The following is a 15,325-nucleotide window of genomic DNA, read 5'->3' as shown; positions in this document are numbered from 1 at the left end:
GTCTGACAGATAAGGCACGTTTCTGTATTGACAGTTGTGAGGTGTACGTACAACACATTTGTCTCACGGCCACGGTCAGTACAAACGCCAACAACTCTCCTCTAGATCCGCCCAACTCCTTCACGAAGCGCGGGCTCACACAAGAAAGGCGGCACCAGGCAAGCCCAGAGGAAGCCGCTTGGTATTTTCCAGTTCAAACGTGGGACAGGCAGTCCTCAAACACGCTCCCCTGGAGCTGGACAGCAGCAATCGTGCCTGTCACCACATCATTGGAAGACACCAATAATTTATTGAAATAAATACAGGGACAACCCAAACCGCCTCTGGGTTTAAACGCTAGATGTACATGGGGCACAATTTCTCTACGCTCTTGCGAGAGGGACTGGGAGAAGCATGTCGATACAGTGATTTCGGCCACACGAACCTTTGCCAAGTGCGGAGCAGCCAGATGTGCTGGAGATCAGAGGTGGAGGCTCCCAACTGGTCACGCGTTGGGCTTGTTTTGTAGGAAGGAGTCCTGTTTCAGGAGGGTTTCTTTCTTCTTGGTAAGAGTGAATCTTTGCTTTGTTTCTTAAAAACAGATTGAACACCAAGTCCGCGTCGGCAAGCTGCAATCTGAAGAGGCGGCGCTGTTTGGACAAGACCCCTCAGAAGCAACGGCTGCTCACGGAGCAGCCCCGGCAAACCCAGGACTGGGCAGGGAAAGCGAGCCTGGCTCTCCAGCCAGGGAGCCACCTCGTCCACGCCGGGGCCAGCTGGCCCCGGCCTCCCTAGCCAAGCCAGCCTCCAGACTGGCCTCCACATGGCTGTGGGACCCCGTGGGACAGCAGCGTGGACACCTTGTAGATCTCCTTCCTCTGCCAGCACCGCCCCGGCTGTGTCTGTCCTCGGGTGCCGCGGTGCTCCGGGGCACAGCCCTCTGCTGGCGGGTCCAGGGCAGACTGAGCACAGAGGCCAGAAAATGGCAGTCAAGCAGGGAAGTCCGGTCAAGGATAACAAGGGGAGAGTCTTCAGCTCGCTCTGGCCCTCGAAACTCATGTTTCCACCACTCGAATGAGAGGCAGCGGCTTGGGGCCCGACAGCCTTTTGCTGCAAGAGAGAAAGGATTTGTTCAGCCAGGTGGAACTGGACGGTGCTTGGGAGAAACCTGGGGGACCGGTCCTGTCCCAGCGCTGGTCCTCGACTATTCCACTGTTCCACGGGAGGGCCCTCTGCTCCCCGGCACTCCCCCGAAGGAGCAGCACCGGACAGGAGACCCCTCTGCCAGCAGACACAGCACAGCACGCTGCCACCCAGGCAGCAGCCCCAAGCCCAGCGCCATCTCCGAATGGGACGCGGAGCTGCAATAAAGCCGCTGAGCAGCCCAGCAGGCTCCCGTGCCCCGTGCCTACCTGCTCACGTACTCCGACTTGGAGCGCGCTCTGGAGCTGTGGCCGCCCCGACTCACTTGCTTCTCAATCAGGTGCTCTATGCGGTCGTGCATCTCCAGGTTCTGCAAGGGGCGGGAGGGACAGTTAGCAACGGGCAGCTGGGACGCCGATCACCTGCTGGGAAGTAGGGGACTGCTCCGAAAGGGAGGACTGCTCCCCTATCACTCGCACTGGGGAAGGTTTTCTCGAGGGAAATGAAATCCAGCCCTACAAAGGAGGGCCGGGGGAGCTGTGTAGGACCGGAGAACGTGGAAGTCCGCCCGTGGGATTTCTCTAGCTGGTACGGGCAGCCGGACCCGCTCTCTGCCTAGGTTCACCGAGGGCTTTGCTCACACATACTGTTCCCATGCAGAGCTTAGTGAAATAAGTCACCAAGGAGGGAAGAAAATGCTAGAACTGCTGACGCAGGCTCAGTTTTTATCCAAAAAAGGAGAGAAGTTTGACACTTGTTACAATCCCAGAGGCAGGAATGCAATTTTAATTTCTGACACGCATGCAGGCAACTGCAGCTTTGTAGGCAAGAAGGGTTTAGCTGCCAGAGAAGTGTGCTTGATGAGATTATTTTGGACTCCCTTGGAGCTCACGGCCGCTCCAGTAGCCCCAGCTTCCCTGGGAGCCCCCACACCAGCCTCAAGAACCAGCACAGCCCTCGGGGCCGCGCGGGGCACGTTTTCCAAGGCAAAGCGGATGGCACTGCAAGAGAGCAGCTGCGCTGCCGGCCGCTCTGCTCAGAGCCCAGCAGGCTGCAAAGCAGGAGCAGAGCTCGTCCCCACCAGGACAGCCCACAGGCACGAGAGCCGGCGGCGCCAGGTCTCAGCACGGGCTCCAAACGCGGAGCAGACCCCAAGCACCCCCAAAACAGCCCTGCTAGGACACACCTCAGCCTCCAAGTAAGCGACCTTCTCCTTGAGCTCCTGGATCACAGCATCTTTGGCCTGAATCACCGTTTTGGAGTTCTGGAGCTGAAAAAAAGAATGTTTGCAGCTGCTAAAAGTCCCTTTCACGTACGCCTGGGCTAAAGCAGTGCTGAGGAAGGAGGACAGCTCAGCCAGCCGTCCTGCCTGCAAACACCCACAACATTAACTCCAAGGTCTGCATTAAAAAAAAAAAAACAATCAAAAAAGCTTCATATTAAGTCTGAGAATTAAGCCCTAGGTGAAAGAGCCTCCGCTTACACAGTGAGACTTAACTCTTTCAGCAGGCTGAACTGGGAACACTGAGCCCTTTTATTACCCTTCCCGGGCGCCAGCGCCGCCACCGCTCGCGCTGCAGTCCTTGGGCTGTCACCCCAGGGTCTGTCCCTGCTCCAGGGCAGCTGGACAGGGCTCTGGGCTGCCTTTGAACCCGGCCCCCTCTGGTTTGCCGAGGGAATCTCAGCCTCACAAACCGGCAATTATTTGCTTCCAAGCAGCTGGAGAGTTCTTTTCTTTGTTTTTAAACCCCGTGAGCTGTCTCCTCCGTCCCGTCCCGCTCCTCTCACCTGCTCGATCATCTGGCGGACCTTGCGCTGCTGGCTCTTCAGCATGTCGTCCAGGTGGTGGATCTTCTCCCGCAGCATGGCCACCTCCTTCTCCAGCTTGGCTGACCTGGGAAAGCACAAAGGAGGAGTCCAGGAGCCATCAGACGGCTTCCCAGAAGGGCAGCACTCGCTCAGCTGCGCCCAGAGCAGCTTTTAGCAGCCAGGCTTCCCCTGCAGCAGCACAGGTGCTGAAATATTTCGACTAGACGAGGTAAGGAGAGGCAGAGACAAAACCAATTCAAGCAGGAGCCACAAAGACTCCCGACAACAGGCTGCAGGGACACAGGAACATCAGGAAGAGTCAGGCCACAAACGAGGCCTTCCAGAAACATCTCTTTGCCAATTAACCCCCGGAGCACACGGATCCGGCTGGGCCGAGCAAACCCAACACCGAGGGGAGAGCCGCGGCCGCTAGAGGTCCCAGGGCAGCGCGGCTCCAGCGCCCAGAGCTGCGGGAGGTGTTTGGAGATTAGTCAGCGCCGGGGAGCAGAGAGCTGTTTTGCAAGCCAGAGCGCGAGCACGCCCTTCGCAGGAATGTGCAGTCATGCCCCAGCGAGCTGACACCCCGACCCAGCGGCGTGGGCTTGCTCCGGAGCTGGCAGCCTCAGCGGAGGCCGAGCCTCACCGGTCTTGTTCGGCGAGTCTGTCCCCTTCCGCGCTTCTCAGCCTCGCCAGCTCCGCTTCGCCTTCTTTCATCTTCAGCAGCAAGCTCCTGTGCTCCTGCAGCAGAGCGAGAGGCCGAGTTACACGCAGGGGAACAAGTCGCAACACATGCTCTTCGGCCTCCCTCGCGGAGCCGACAGAGAGCGGGGAGCTGCGGACAGCCCCGGAGCCCCGCCGGCCCCGTGCGGCCTCGCTGCTGAGCCCGCGGGACAGACAGGGGCAGGCGCAGAGCGACCAACAGCAGACGTCCCTCTCCTTCACCCCTACGCTGCAGGAGGGCACAAAGCCATCTCCTCCCCTGCTTTTGGGCCAGGGGACGCACCCCAGATCGCTTCGTGCTCGTGCCACGCTTACGTTCACGAGTTTAATGTTATTAGGAGCAGCCCACAGCTGGAAAAGAAATCCAGGCTGAAGGTTGTGTTAATGCCCCCACGAGAAGAAGAACCGGGCAGCACGCTTGTTTCTAGGATACCCAGAAGAAAGACTTTGCACAGACCAACCAGATCTTCTAGACCTGGGAACCGCAAGCCTAAAACAGGAGCGGTCAAATTTATCTGTCCGCAACGGCTTCGTCAGAGGCTTTTGGGTAAAGCCCGGTTGGGAAGGCAAGCTCTCCACGCAGCAGGTCCAAGCACAGGACACATCTCCCGTGGGATCTGCTTCCCAGCAGGTCTGCGGGGAGCTCTGCAGGCCTCAGCACCGCGGGGCTCCCCCTTCCTGCACCAGCAGAGCGGGACCGGGCAGCTCCGCTCGCTGCGCCGGCCCCGGCACGGCCGCGGGGTCGGTACCTTCTCCATCCCTGCCAGCAGCCGCTGCAGCTCGTCCACCTGCACCTCCTTCTCCAGCACGCTCTTCTCCGCTCTCCGCAGGGCAGAGCTTGTTTGCTCGGCTTCCTCCTGGTACTGCGAGACCGCCCTCTGCAACCGAGACAGAAACCCCTTCACCACCACCCCTGGCGCACGCAGGCGGGCGAAGCACCCCGGCCCTCCTCCCCCCGTGTTTTGAAGCTGCTTGAAGCCGTGGCAGGCAGATTTTGCTGAAGGCAGCCGGGCGTCTCAGCACGCAGCCCGACATGCTTCAGAGAGAAAAGGTTCTTTAGAAAGCTCCCCGGCTTCAAAGCACTTCAAAGGAGCGAGCGCTTAAATGCTAGGGCAATAAAGGGACCTCAGACACAAACCCCACGTTCGTTCTCAGCCATGCGTGTTCTGGGGCTGTTCGCAGGCTCCTCCTGGGACACCTGCCTGCGGAACCGACCTCGGGAGCCACACATCAATGGCTCAGGGACCTCGGGAGCCAGCCTCACGCACGCATCAAAGGCTCAGGGGCAGAGAGGGGACAGGGGCACCCTGTGGGTCCCCACGACGGCCGGGAGCAGGCTCAGACGAGGCAAATCGGGAGCACCGGGACCCGAACACCACCCCTGGCGTCCCCCACGTCTCCATCCAGCACCACAGCTGACCGACACCAACCGAGACCTCACGGCGCTGCCACAAACACGCCGCTTCCTGCGCACGGGGACGGAGGTGCTCGGGGCAGGCGCCACCTCAGCGGGCGGACGGCCCTGGGCTGGAGGAAGCGGTCACCGCTCAGCTCCCCTCCCCAGAGGATGCCGTGCCCGGCCCGCGGCAGGAAGGCCCCCAGGCCGCCTGGGACCAGTTTGGTCTGCGGGACGGGACGCAAGCGGGACGTCACCTCTCCCACCGGCACGCGCGGCCCTGCCCGTGCAGGCAGCGGAAAACAAACCGAGGGGAGCATTAATCAGCAGCGGCCAGGAAGCGAGGGAAGCAAACGCCACAGCTTCGTCAGCACCGCGTGGCAGGGAGCTGCTGTCAGCGCCGACCCGGCCCTTCGCGCCCCGGCGGTTTCATCCCGCACCGGCGATGGCAGCAGCCACCCGGGGACGGGCCACGACCCTTCCCAACGCGCAGGGAGCGTGCTGCAGGAGGCCGTGCTGCTCCTCTCTGCGGGGCTACTGAGCAAAAGCTACCACAGGCAGGAGCCAGGACACAGCACCGCGGAGCCGAGGCGGCCGAGCCAGCAGCAGCGAGCCTGGGCTCTGCGGCAAGGGGGAGAGCCGTGCACAGCAGAGGCTCGAGCGCCCGTGCAACGACTCAGGCTTCCAAAAATAGGTTGGAAATGGGGAGACATTTCTGCTCAGAAAGAGCAGTCAGGCGTTGGGACGGGTTGCCCAGGGAGGTGGTGGAGTCGCCGTCCCTGGGGGTGTTCAAGGAAAGGCTGGACGTGGTGCTTGGGGACACGGTTCAGTGGGTGACATTGGTGGTAGGGGGACGGTTGGACCAGATGAGCTTGGAGGGCTTTTCCAGCCTTAACAGTTCTATGAGAAAAGAACTAAAAACCACACTTTTCCCACAGAGAAGTGCACAGCGCACTCACCTCAAGGTCCTTCTTCTCCAACTGATGGCGCTTCTCAGCCTCCTGCAGCTTCGTGAACAGCCTCTTCGCTGTCTGTCGGATCTTTTCCACATCGTCTCCCGAATAATCCTCCTCCTGCAGAGACGGTGACAGGGAAGGATCAGCAGCGAGGAGTTACCAGAGGAGCCCTCCGCCCCTCCGTGGGCAGTGCTGTTGGTTACGAAGCCTGCAACACCAACCCTCCGCCTGAACAACACGAGGCACTCCTGTCCTCACCTCCCACACTCCAGCGACAGCTTCCAGCCCCCAAGATAACGCACACGCTATCACCTGGTTGCCTTCCAATCCCTGTTTTCAGGGTGCCATCCTGATCCGCGCTTGGGCAACCTGAAACCCGGCGGCGTGAACCAAGTCCCCAGTGACCCATCCTGAAATCCCGGCCCTCGAAACGCCCCTGGCAGCATTTGGCTCCCAGGCAGCCTGCTCCAGCCGGGGGAAAGGCAGAGAGCTGAAGAAGTATTCACAGACTTCAGATCTCTGTTAACCCTTCCTCTAAAAGGCTTGCGTGTGCGGATGTAAAAGCCCGCTACGCACAGTTCTATTGCTCTGGGCTGCACTCGGTGCCTGGTTCGACACCAGTAAAAGCCCAGCGCTGGGGCTTGCTGTGAAAGACGAGGCAGAAAGGTCTGACTGCGCTCTGAACAGGCTCAGAGCTCCCTGCCGGGAGGAAGACCTCAAAATCACACCAGGATTTCTTTCCAGAGAGCTGGCGTCTCTCTCTGGCTACGTACCTGGTCCTCCCAGGAATCAGCGCGGGGACCCTCGGGGTGCAGCCAGCTCCCGTTCTGCTTCTCCAGCACCACCTGCACGGGACAAGGTGACACCGACGGGCGTGACGCCTCCCGACACAGCCCCTCGCGCGCCCGCATGCAGAGCCAGCTCTGGGCACCGCAGCCACTCCAGGCCCCGTTTCTTGCCAACAAACATGCGAGGGTGCGTTTGGGCAGCCAATGTAATTTGCTTACTGACTCCTCGTTGCACGCTTGTGCAGGTTTCTCTTTTTACCTGTAAGTGGTACCAACGGGGCTTTCACTTGCCACAGGCACCACAATCTTTAAGGCCCCTTTTATCATTTTCTGGACCCAAAGGTGATTTTTTTTTTTTTTTTAAGTGAGTGTCATTTAACGCCCAAGAAATGCTCCCGTTACCTGTGCATGCTGTTTATCTCCTTGTCTGTTCTCAAGTTTACTACTTAAGTCTTCCCGCAGCTTCTTCAAAGAACTTCTAGCCTGGCAAAGGCAAGTCAATTTAGCTCGATCTGCACCAACAGTCACGCAGCCCAACAGAAACCAAACGGGGGCGCGGGGGCCGCGAGGACGCCCGGTGCCGATAACGCCATCGATCGCTTCTCTACCAACCTGCCCCTGGCACCCGCTGGTGCCGCGGGGTCCGCCTGCAAGCGGCGCAGGCACCATCCTCGCCAGGCAGCTTTCTCACACAATCACAGGCAAAAAAAAAAAAAAGAGCAACAACCTGGAGGCGCTACAGATTTTTCGTTCATTAATCATCGATTTCACCTCTGAGGCGCTGAGGAGCCCCTTGCTGTTCCCAGCGCTCTCTGCCGCCCTGCAGGGCTCAGACAAGTGTGGTCTTGACTTGCAGCTCCCCAAATTAGTCAGAGAAAGTGAGCCAGAGGAATGATTTACGGGCTTTCACCCCAGCTGCGGCAAGCGCTGAAGGGCTGTGGCTCTGGCCCGTTTCAAAGAAAAGCTCCCAGCTTCTCCAGCTTTGCAGCGTGGCTTCGGCCCTGCCCCAGTAACATGCTGCTGGGTTTTAGAGGCCGGAGGCGCTGGGGCGAAGTGTTTTGCCTGGGACTGGCAGCGGCAGGACGGGACAGGAGGCAGGAGCAGCTCCCGGGGAGCACCCGAGGCCCCGAGCCGCTGCCACCGCATCCGGCCGTCCTGGGGGGCCCTCCTCGACCCCCCGAGGAGCGCGGACAGGCTGGTACCACCACCACCACTGGCCGGTTTAGCTCATTCCCTGCTTTTCACATGCAGGATCAGGTCGTTCTGCACGGTTAAGCCGCTTCAGCTATTCTGACAGGGCTGCGGGCAGCCTTTGAGGCCAAAGTCACGCTCGGCAGCTGCCGCGAGGCCTTCTGAAACCTGACTCGGGGAGCTACGGGAAAGCTCAGATCAGAACAGCTGAAGCCGAAGCCCCAGAAGGGGGAAGGATCACAGAAAACTGCAGCATCCAGGTGGCTGAGAGATAAGGTCTGGGTGACTAACGCCCCCGGCGCGCCGCGGCCCTGGGGAGGCTCCAGCGCCGGAGCGAGGCTGCGTTGCAGACAGGAGGCAGCACGAACGGTCTGTTTTCTTTCGGGGGGAAAACATGCGTTCTGGCAGAGGAGTCAGAAGGATGACGTGGGAGATCTGGAGGCTGCCCTACCAGATCTGCCCTCGCTCTCCCTGGGGCCAGCACCCAGCACAGAAATTCCCCCAGGAGAGCAAACCCAAATTTCATCTCCCCCCATTTTTTATTTTGGCCACGTCAAGCTGCCCAGACCAGAACACGCATGCAGCCGCTTCCATGTCCTGCAACCAGCTCTCTCCACCTCCCCAGAAGTCACAGCCCCACCGGGAGCAGAGGGAAGGGTTAAACGTCCCGGAGCCTCACCATCCAGTTTACTTTGGGAGATGAGACATACCAAAGAAACTGCCTTTTAACAAGAGGCTCCGGTTGCGCCGCACCCAGGCATGCAGGGGACAGCCTTGGGGGAAAGTCATCACGCAATTCTCTTCAAATTCAGTCCATATAGCAGAGCAATTAGTCAGGCTGAATTAATTTATGGCGCTTGATTAGACTGCTGCCCTGTACAGGCAAGTCAGCAGACCGGAGCGTTCAGCTCCGCTGCCAGCTTGCCGCCGTGGCGCCACGCGCGGTGCCCCGCAAGCAGAGCCCGCAGACCCCTGCCACAAGCCCCCCGACAGCGGCGTGCGAGCCAGAGCCCCGCGCGGACGTAGCTACCTCTTGGATGTAACGAACTTCGCTTTTCAGCTGGCTGACGTGCTCCTCGTGGTTCACACCGCCCTCGGCCCTCGCCTTGAGATAAACCTGGGCAAGAGAGAGACCTTGGCACCGGCACGGCTGCTGGCTCGCCCACCTCACGCGCTGGTAGCCCGGTGAGGGCAGCCCAAGGCCAGCTCCTCAGGGACTGGGACCCCCCCAGATGCGTTCAGCGGGCTCCCCCTTCGCCTCCCTCGGCTTTGCTTGGGGGCCGCTGCCTCCTCCCCACCTCCTCGCACGGCCCCAGCTCGCGGCCTCCCCGGCTCCTCGCCACGTCCCCGGTCCCCCCCGCGCAGAAGCGAGCCCCCACTCGGGGAGCGCTCTCTGTGCCCGCGCGGGGAGCTCCAGACGAAGCCCTGTTCTCAGTCCCACTGATCAGGAAACACAAAGCCAGCGGCAGCAGGGAGCTGGGGCCGTACCTTAATGATCTCCTCATCGCCGTCGTTGGACTTGATGCACTCGGATGCCAGCGAGTGACCGTTGCTCGACCTGTTGGCCACCATGGCGAAGGCTTTTCCCACCGGCTGCAGGACACAGAAAGAGCAGGGCTCTGAGACGGGACTGGCTGGAACAGCTCGCCCGGCTCCAGTCAGATCAGTGTTATGCGCTTCAGCAGGGGAACGAGCGGCACCAAGCACGGCTCAGGGAACCAGCACCGAAGCTTCGAACGCTTTGGAGAGGAGCTTCCCAGCTCACGAAGCGGCTCAGCCTCCCCCAGACGTCTGCCCCATCCCCGCAGCAGCTCCTGAGCTCACGTTTCCAGCACCGGGGAGGCTCCAGCTGGGAGCTCACGCACACAAAGGCACCGGGCAGCGAGACACAGAGCCCGTGGCCAGCGCCGCGTGCGCGCGAAGCCAGGACCCGCGCGGGGAACGCACCTTCTGCTTCACCTGCCTGTCACCTGGCAGGTCATTGGGCAGCGTCAGCCTCAGCACCTTCACGCTCTCCTGAAACAAGAGGCAGGTTTTAGCTTTTAACTCCTGCAAGGTGCCCCCATCCAGCTGCGGTCCCGTGCCAGCAGGTGCCGGGCTGGTGCGTTTCTGCGAGCCAGCTCAGCATCGCTGCAGACGCACGAGCACGCTGCCGTACCCGTGGGTTCAGGCTGCAGCCTACGAAACAACACCCGGATTAAAATGAGTAAGAGTTAGCACACAACGACTGCATTTATCAAATCCATCAAGGCTTGGAGGAGCCGTAGCCCAGCCAAGGCTGAGGTAATGCAGGCGGGCTGCAGAAGCAATTGCCGGACTCATTTTAACGCGAGGAGTCACGGCCATTATCGGTCACGCCGGGGACCTCGGTGACGTTTGGTGGCAGCGCCAGAGAAGGGCAAAAGCAGCTGCTCCCTGCTCGGGCACCACAGGCACTCCTCCTCTCCCTGCCCTCCCTAGACAGCCCGGACACGTGCCGACCACCGGGGCACTGCCCCTTCCCCTGCCAGCCGAGCCCTTCGGGAGCCGTGAGCGGCAGCAGAGCCCCACGCCGCGACTGCAGCCGCGTGGAAACTCATCGGCACCGGCGCTCGCGCTGGGTCCAGGTTCGCCTTCATTGCTCCACCAACCCCTCGCCCAACCCCTTCCTACCAGGATAGGGGACGTTTCAGAGACGTCCAGCACAAGGCAAGCTTTCGTGGAGGCAGCCAGAGAGCCAGAGCACGCAGACAGCCTTCAAGCAGCGTGAAGGCACCCAAAACGCCCCATTTTGGCATCGGGCGCTCACGGCGCAGCACAGAACCTGTCCCAGACTGACCTCGCCGGCTCCCAGGCAGCCGTCGCTCATGCTCCTCGCTGAAGGCAGCTCCGAAAGCAGGAGCTGCTCGGCGCCTGAGCTGCTTGGCAGCGGTGACGCAGGCATCGCGGAGCCCAGGTCGGTGCCCGCGCAGCCACGGGCGCCCGCCCCTCGCCACACCTGGCCACGTCAGCCTCCTGCTCTCCGGAGCAGCGTCAAGGTATTTCTGCCGCTCGGCTTTCAAGCGCTGCCTTCGCCGTCCAAGTCTCGACAAGCCATCTGTTTGTTTCCAAAATATTGTGTGTACACTGCTCTCGCTGGCTCTGCTCCCTGGAGACAAGGAGCCCTCCTGCAGATCGCTGCTGGAGCCGAACTCCCCGCTAGAGCCCTTCATTCCCCCGGAAAGGCCAATGCCCGACGCAAAATGCGCTTGGGCTCTGCGAGCGCCCCAGTTGCCTTGTCTGCAGCGTCCACTCCGGGGGACATTCTCCTAGGCAGGAGCCAAGAAATCAGAAATGGTTGGAAAAGTGCTGGAAGAGCTCGATGCAGGGCACACACCCACGGTGCTCATTTTGCCGGCGAGGTCTGAGAGGCACCCCCAGTTTCACGGCAGGCACGGCGGCTCGCGGCAGTACCTGCACGCAAAGCACCGCCCGCTCCCCACCGCGCTGCACGAAGCGCATGGGATGCGGAGAGACGCCACGGGTAGGAGCCTCCCTCGCCGCCGTCCCGCTCCTACGGGGGGATCCCACCGGCGAGCACCCACCGCAGGGCTGCTGCCGCGCGGTGCCACCCCAGCGCCCCAAGCCGGTGGAGACGTGTGCTCGAGGGACGCCGTTCCCCTGCGCCTCGTGCTCCCCAACCGCTTCGGGGGTCCCACCTCGAGGTCCCCTCCTTCCTGCAGGCCCCCTCAGTGGCACGAATGTCCTCACGCGCTGGCTCGAGGACGAGCAAAGGCAGCACAGCCAGGGCAGAGGGCTCGGTGCGCGGCCACGCAGCAGCCGGCTCCAGCATGGGCCGCCGGCTCAGCGCCTCGGAGCCGCGGGGAACGCGTCACAGCCGCTTCACGTGCCCCGCTCGCAGCTTTGTTTACAAGCGCGAGGCTCTCGCGCTCGCCGGCACGGCTGTCCCCGGCCCGCCAAGCCCACGCGAGGGTGGGACGCTGCCAGCGCTGCGAGGGAATTGCACTCCCGGGGCAGATGCGCGGCGATAAGCAGCAAGCACGAGCCCATCGCCAGCCCCGCAGCCGGAGCCGGCACGCAGACGCGTCCGTTGCAGCGCGGCAGAACCCGAGGCGAGCCGTCTGTGGGTCGACGCCGCCACCGAGCAGACGCGGCGAGGAACGGAGCGCGGCCCTGCAAAGCAGGGAGCAGAGCAGCAGGGAGCAGAGCAGCCGGCGCCGCGAGACCCAAGGTCACCCAAGCAGGAAGGGAACCATGCAAATGCCGGCTGGGGACGGCTCCGGCTGCCTCCGGCCTCTCCCGTGCGCTCCGGGGGGACGGAGGGGCGGCTTCAGCAGCGAGCTGGGTGGTGGAGCAGGGCTCTCCCGACCACCCGGGGAGAAGCCTGGCCCTTTCGGCACGGTGAGTGCACGCAGCGAGGCCGAGGCGGGTGCAGGAGGCCAACGGCACAGCCGGGTGTGCTGCAAACCCCTCCCTGCGCAGCTCCATCGCCTGCAGGACCCCACGGCCAGTCCGGACTGGGGGGTGCAGGAGAGAACAAAGGAGGCGGCGTGTTTTGGGAAAGCTGTGTTGGGGCCACAAGGCACGAAGCCCTCCTTTACGGGAGGAAACAGCTGGGAAGCCCCACCAGCCCCTCTGTTAGGCACACCGATCCCCCAAAGAGGCACGACGACGTCACGCAGCTCCAGCCGCCGCCGCCAAGCCCAGCCCAGAAGCACGCACGCCCTGGGGAGGCTCAAAGGAGCCCGGGCGACCCCGAGCTCCATCCAAACCCCCCCCCCCCCACCTGCACCCGAGCGGGGGGCTCCCCCCGCAGCCCCCAGCCCTGCTCCTGCGCCACGGTGGCCGGGCTTTGGGCTTACCATGGTGGGGCAGCCAAGCGTCCCGCGGCCGCGATCCCACCGGCGCCGGGAGGTTTCCAGGAGCAGCCCCCTGCCGTGAGCCCCCAGCGCACGCCCCCCAGCGAGCACGGGCGCCCGCCCCGGTGCCGAATTCGGGCTCCAAGCAGGAAGAGCGGAGCCGCGGGAACTCCCCCGCGCCGGCCCCACTCCTTCACCTCTGGGCTATCATTAAATCAGCCCTGCCTCCTGTTTACAACTCCCGAGCTGCTCCGCGTGGCCCCAAAACAGAGGGGACAGCGGATTTCGGGCCCCCTCCGTTATTTTCCGCGGGAGGAAGCGCGTTTTGCAACCCGACGGGCACCCGGGAGGCGACAGGCTGCCTCTCGCCGCGTGTTTGGGGAGAAAACACAACCTCACACAGCAACCGCTTCCTTCACACCCCAACCCAGCGCGCTGAGCTTGCAGGAGGTTGCCCAACGCCCTGCACCGCGGGCTCGCAGCTTTTACTACGAGCCTCAGGAATTTGCCGCGATCCGGAGAGCTTGGCGAGGCTCACGCTGCAGCCCCGGCACCCCGAGGCCGGCGCCCTTTGAGAAAAGGCGCTCGGAAATTCCCTGCCTGTGTTTTGGGTCCAAACGTCCAAAAAGAGCCGATCCCCTGGGAATGAAGGCGAGCAGCCTCAGCGAGGCTAGCTGCTGGCTTTCAGGTGAAGCTGATTTTAAATCTTTTGGTGCGTTTTTCACCGTCGAGCCCGGCCAGCCCCACCAGGGGTAGAGGGAAGCGCCCGAGGGCGCCAGGCAGCCCTCCTGCCCCTGGGGCGGGCGCGGGGGCAGCGCCAGCCAGGGGTCGGAGCGGTCCCAACGAGGGCGTTTTACAACCGCGGGGACAGCGCTCCGTCCGTCCGTCTGTCGTCCGTCCGTCCCGACTGCTAAACAGGAACAGGCCTGACCTGAGCCGGAGGGTATCGCCGAGGATCATTAGCAAACAGCTGCAGAGCCCCAGCGCTACAGAGGCAGCTATCACCGTAATAACCCATTAGCTAAACGAGCCCAACTCTGCAATCGCTCCTTATAAGGCCAGGGAAGCTGCGGGGAATGAGGGCTCTCCTGGGGAGACTCGGGGTGACTCACCCGGCAGGGCTCGGCCGGGCGGCTGCCGGCACGGGGAAGGCGGCCGAGCCCCGAAACGCCGCGGCCCCGGCAGCCGTCGAGGCGGCGTTTTGGGAGGGCCGCAGCCCGCCAAGGCCTAGGCCAGACGTCGAGGGGCTCAGCGCCGCCGGCCGGGGGGGGCTTCACGCCCTCGCCGGGAGGTCGGGGCGCGAGGGCCGCGGGGCGCGCGGGGACGGCTGCAGGTCGCTGCCGGCCCCACCCTGGGCCTGGCCTTTCCGCAGCCGCCCGGCTGCGATGGGGAAGAGCGAACGAGGTGGAGGGGAGAACAGGAGGCCGCTGCGCAACCGAGGGAGCGATCGCCCGAGCGCGCTCGCTGCTGGCCCGCCACCACGGCCCCACGGGGACAGCCGGAGCTCCGCCGCGGGCCCCCGGAGCCGCAGCTCCAGAGCCCCCAGGGGCCGACCGCGGGGAGCCCGGACCCGTCGGGGGGCAGCGGGCCCCCGATGCCGTCGCCCAGCCCGCAGCAGCCGTTCCCCCATCCCCACCCGCCCTCCCAAATCTTGGCGCTTCGGCCGAGCGAGGACACGAGGACGGCGGCCGGGGCAGCCCCCACCCCGGCGGGCGCCGCCGCCCCCGGCCCTAGGGCGAGCCCCGAGGGCGCCCCCCCAGCAGCCCCCCCGGGGACCCCTCCCCGCCACCCCCCCCAGGACCGAGAGGAGGCAGCGGGGCCGGGCCCCGGGCGGAGCTCACCGGGCTCTGGCCGTGGGGCCGCACGTCCAGCACCGCGCACCAGCCCTGCCGCCCGGTCATGGCCCCGCCGCGACTGCGGCCCCGCGCCGCCGCCCCCGCGCTTATATACGGCCACGCCCCCGGCCACGCCCCGTCCTCGTGACCACGCCCCCTCCGATTGGCCACGCCCCTTCTGCGTTGGCCACGCCCCCGGCACCCTTGATGTGCCGAGACCGGGCTGAGCCGGGCCGGGCCGTGCCCAACCGAGCCGAGCCGAGCCGAGCCAAGCGGAACTGTGCCAAGCCGAGCCGAGCCGAGCCGAGCCGAGCCAAACTGTGCCAAGCCGAGCCGAGCTGTGCCCAACCGAGCCGAGCCGAGCCGAACCAAGCGGAACTGTGCCAAGCCAAGCCGAGCTGTGCCAAGCCGAGCCAAACTGTGCCAAGCCGAGCCGTGCCAAGCCGAGCCGAGCTGTGCCAAGCCGAGCCGAGCCGTGCCAAGGCGAGCCATGCCAGGCTGAGCCGAGCCGTGCCACGCCGAGCCATGCCAAGCCAAGCCAGGCTACGCCGAGCCACACCGAGCCACAGCGTCCCAAAGCCCGCCAGGCTGCGCCAAGCCGTGCCCCCGCAGGCTGCTCTCCCTTGCGCCCCGGGGAGCCCCCAGCCCCGGCACGGCAGGGCTCAGGGCC

The 15,325-nt window shown here is 63.7% G+C and overlaps 1 protein-coding gene across 4 annotated transcripts; it reads right to left on the bottom strand.

Moving 5' to 3' along the window:
• Window positions 1-3: 3 nt before the first annotated feature.
• Window positions 4-14,810, bottom strand: TUFT1 (tuftelin 1). Of its 4 annotated transcripts, none has more exons than XM_066985880.1 (13): window positions 14,662-14,810; window positions 9,930-9,998; window positions 9,471-9,575; window positions 9,013-9,099; window positions 7,194-7,274; window positions 6,777-6,848; window positions 6,007-6,120; window positions 4,401-4,529; window positions 3,575-3,669; window positions 2,911-3,016; window positions 2,309-2,392; window positions 1,392-1,492; window positions 4-1,089 (listed from the first exon to the last, which is right to left on the bottom strand). In XM_066985880.1, the coding sequence occupies exons 1-13, from the start codon at window positions 14,719-14,721 to the stop codon at window positions 1,035-1,037; spliced, it is 1,158 nt and encodes a 385-aa protein (XP_066841981.1). In that variant the 5' UTR covers window positions 14,722-14,810; the 3' UTR covers window positions 4-1,034. The 4 variants fall into 4 exon arrangements, with proteins under 4 accessions (XP_066841981.1, XP_047910564.1, XP_013057718.3 ...); XM_048054607.2 differs by lacking the exon at window positions 14,662-14,810 and adding an exon at window positions 12,824-12,956; XM_013202264.3 differs by lacking the exon at window positions 14,662-14,810 and adding an exon at window positions 10,801-11,614.
• Between the last annotated feature and the right edge of the window lie 515 nt (window positions 14,811-15,325).

This window comes from Anser cygnoides, chromosome 33 (genome assembly GCF_040182565.1).
Source record: "Anser cygnoides isolate HZ-2024a breed goose chromosome 33, Taihu_goose_T2T_genome, whole genome shotgun sequence".
Taxonomy (NCBI): domain Eukaryota; kingdom Metazoa; phylum Chordata; class Aves; order Anseriformes; family Anatidae; genus Anser; species Anser cygnoides.
This window is presented reverse-complemented; position numbering and strand designations above follow the sequence as displayed.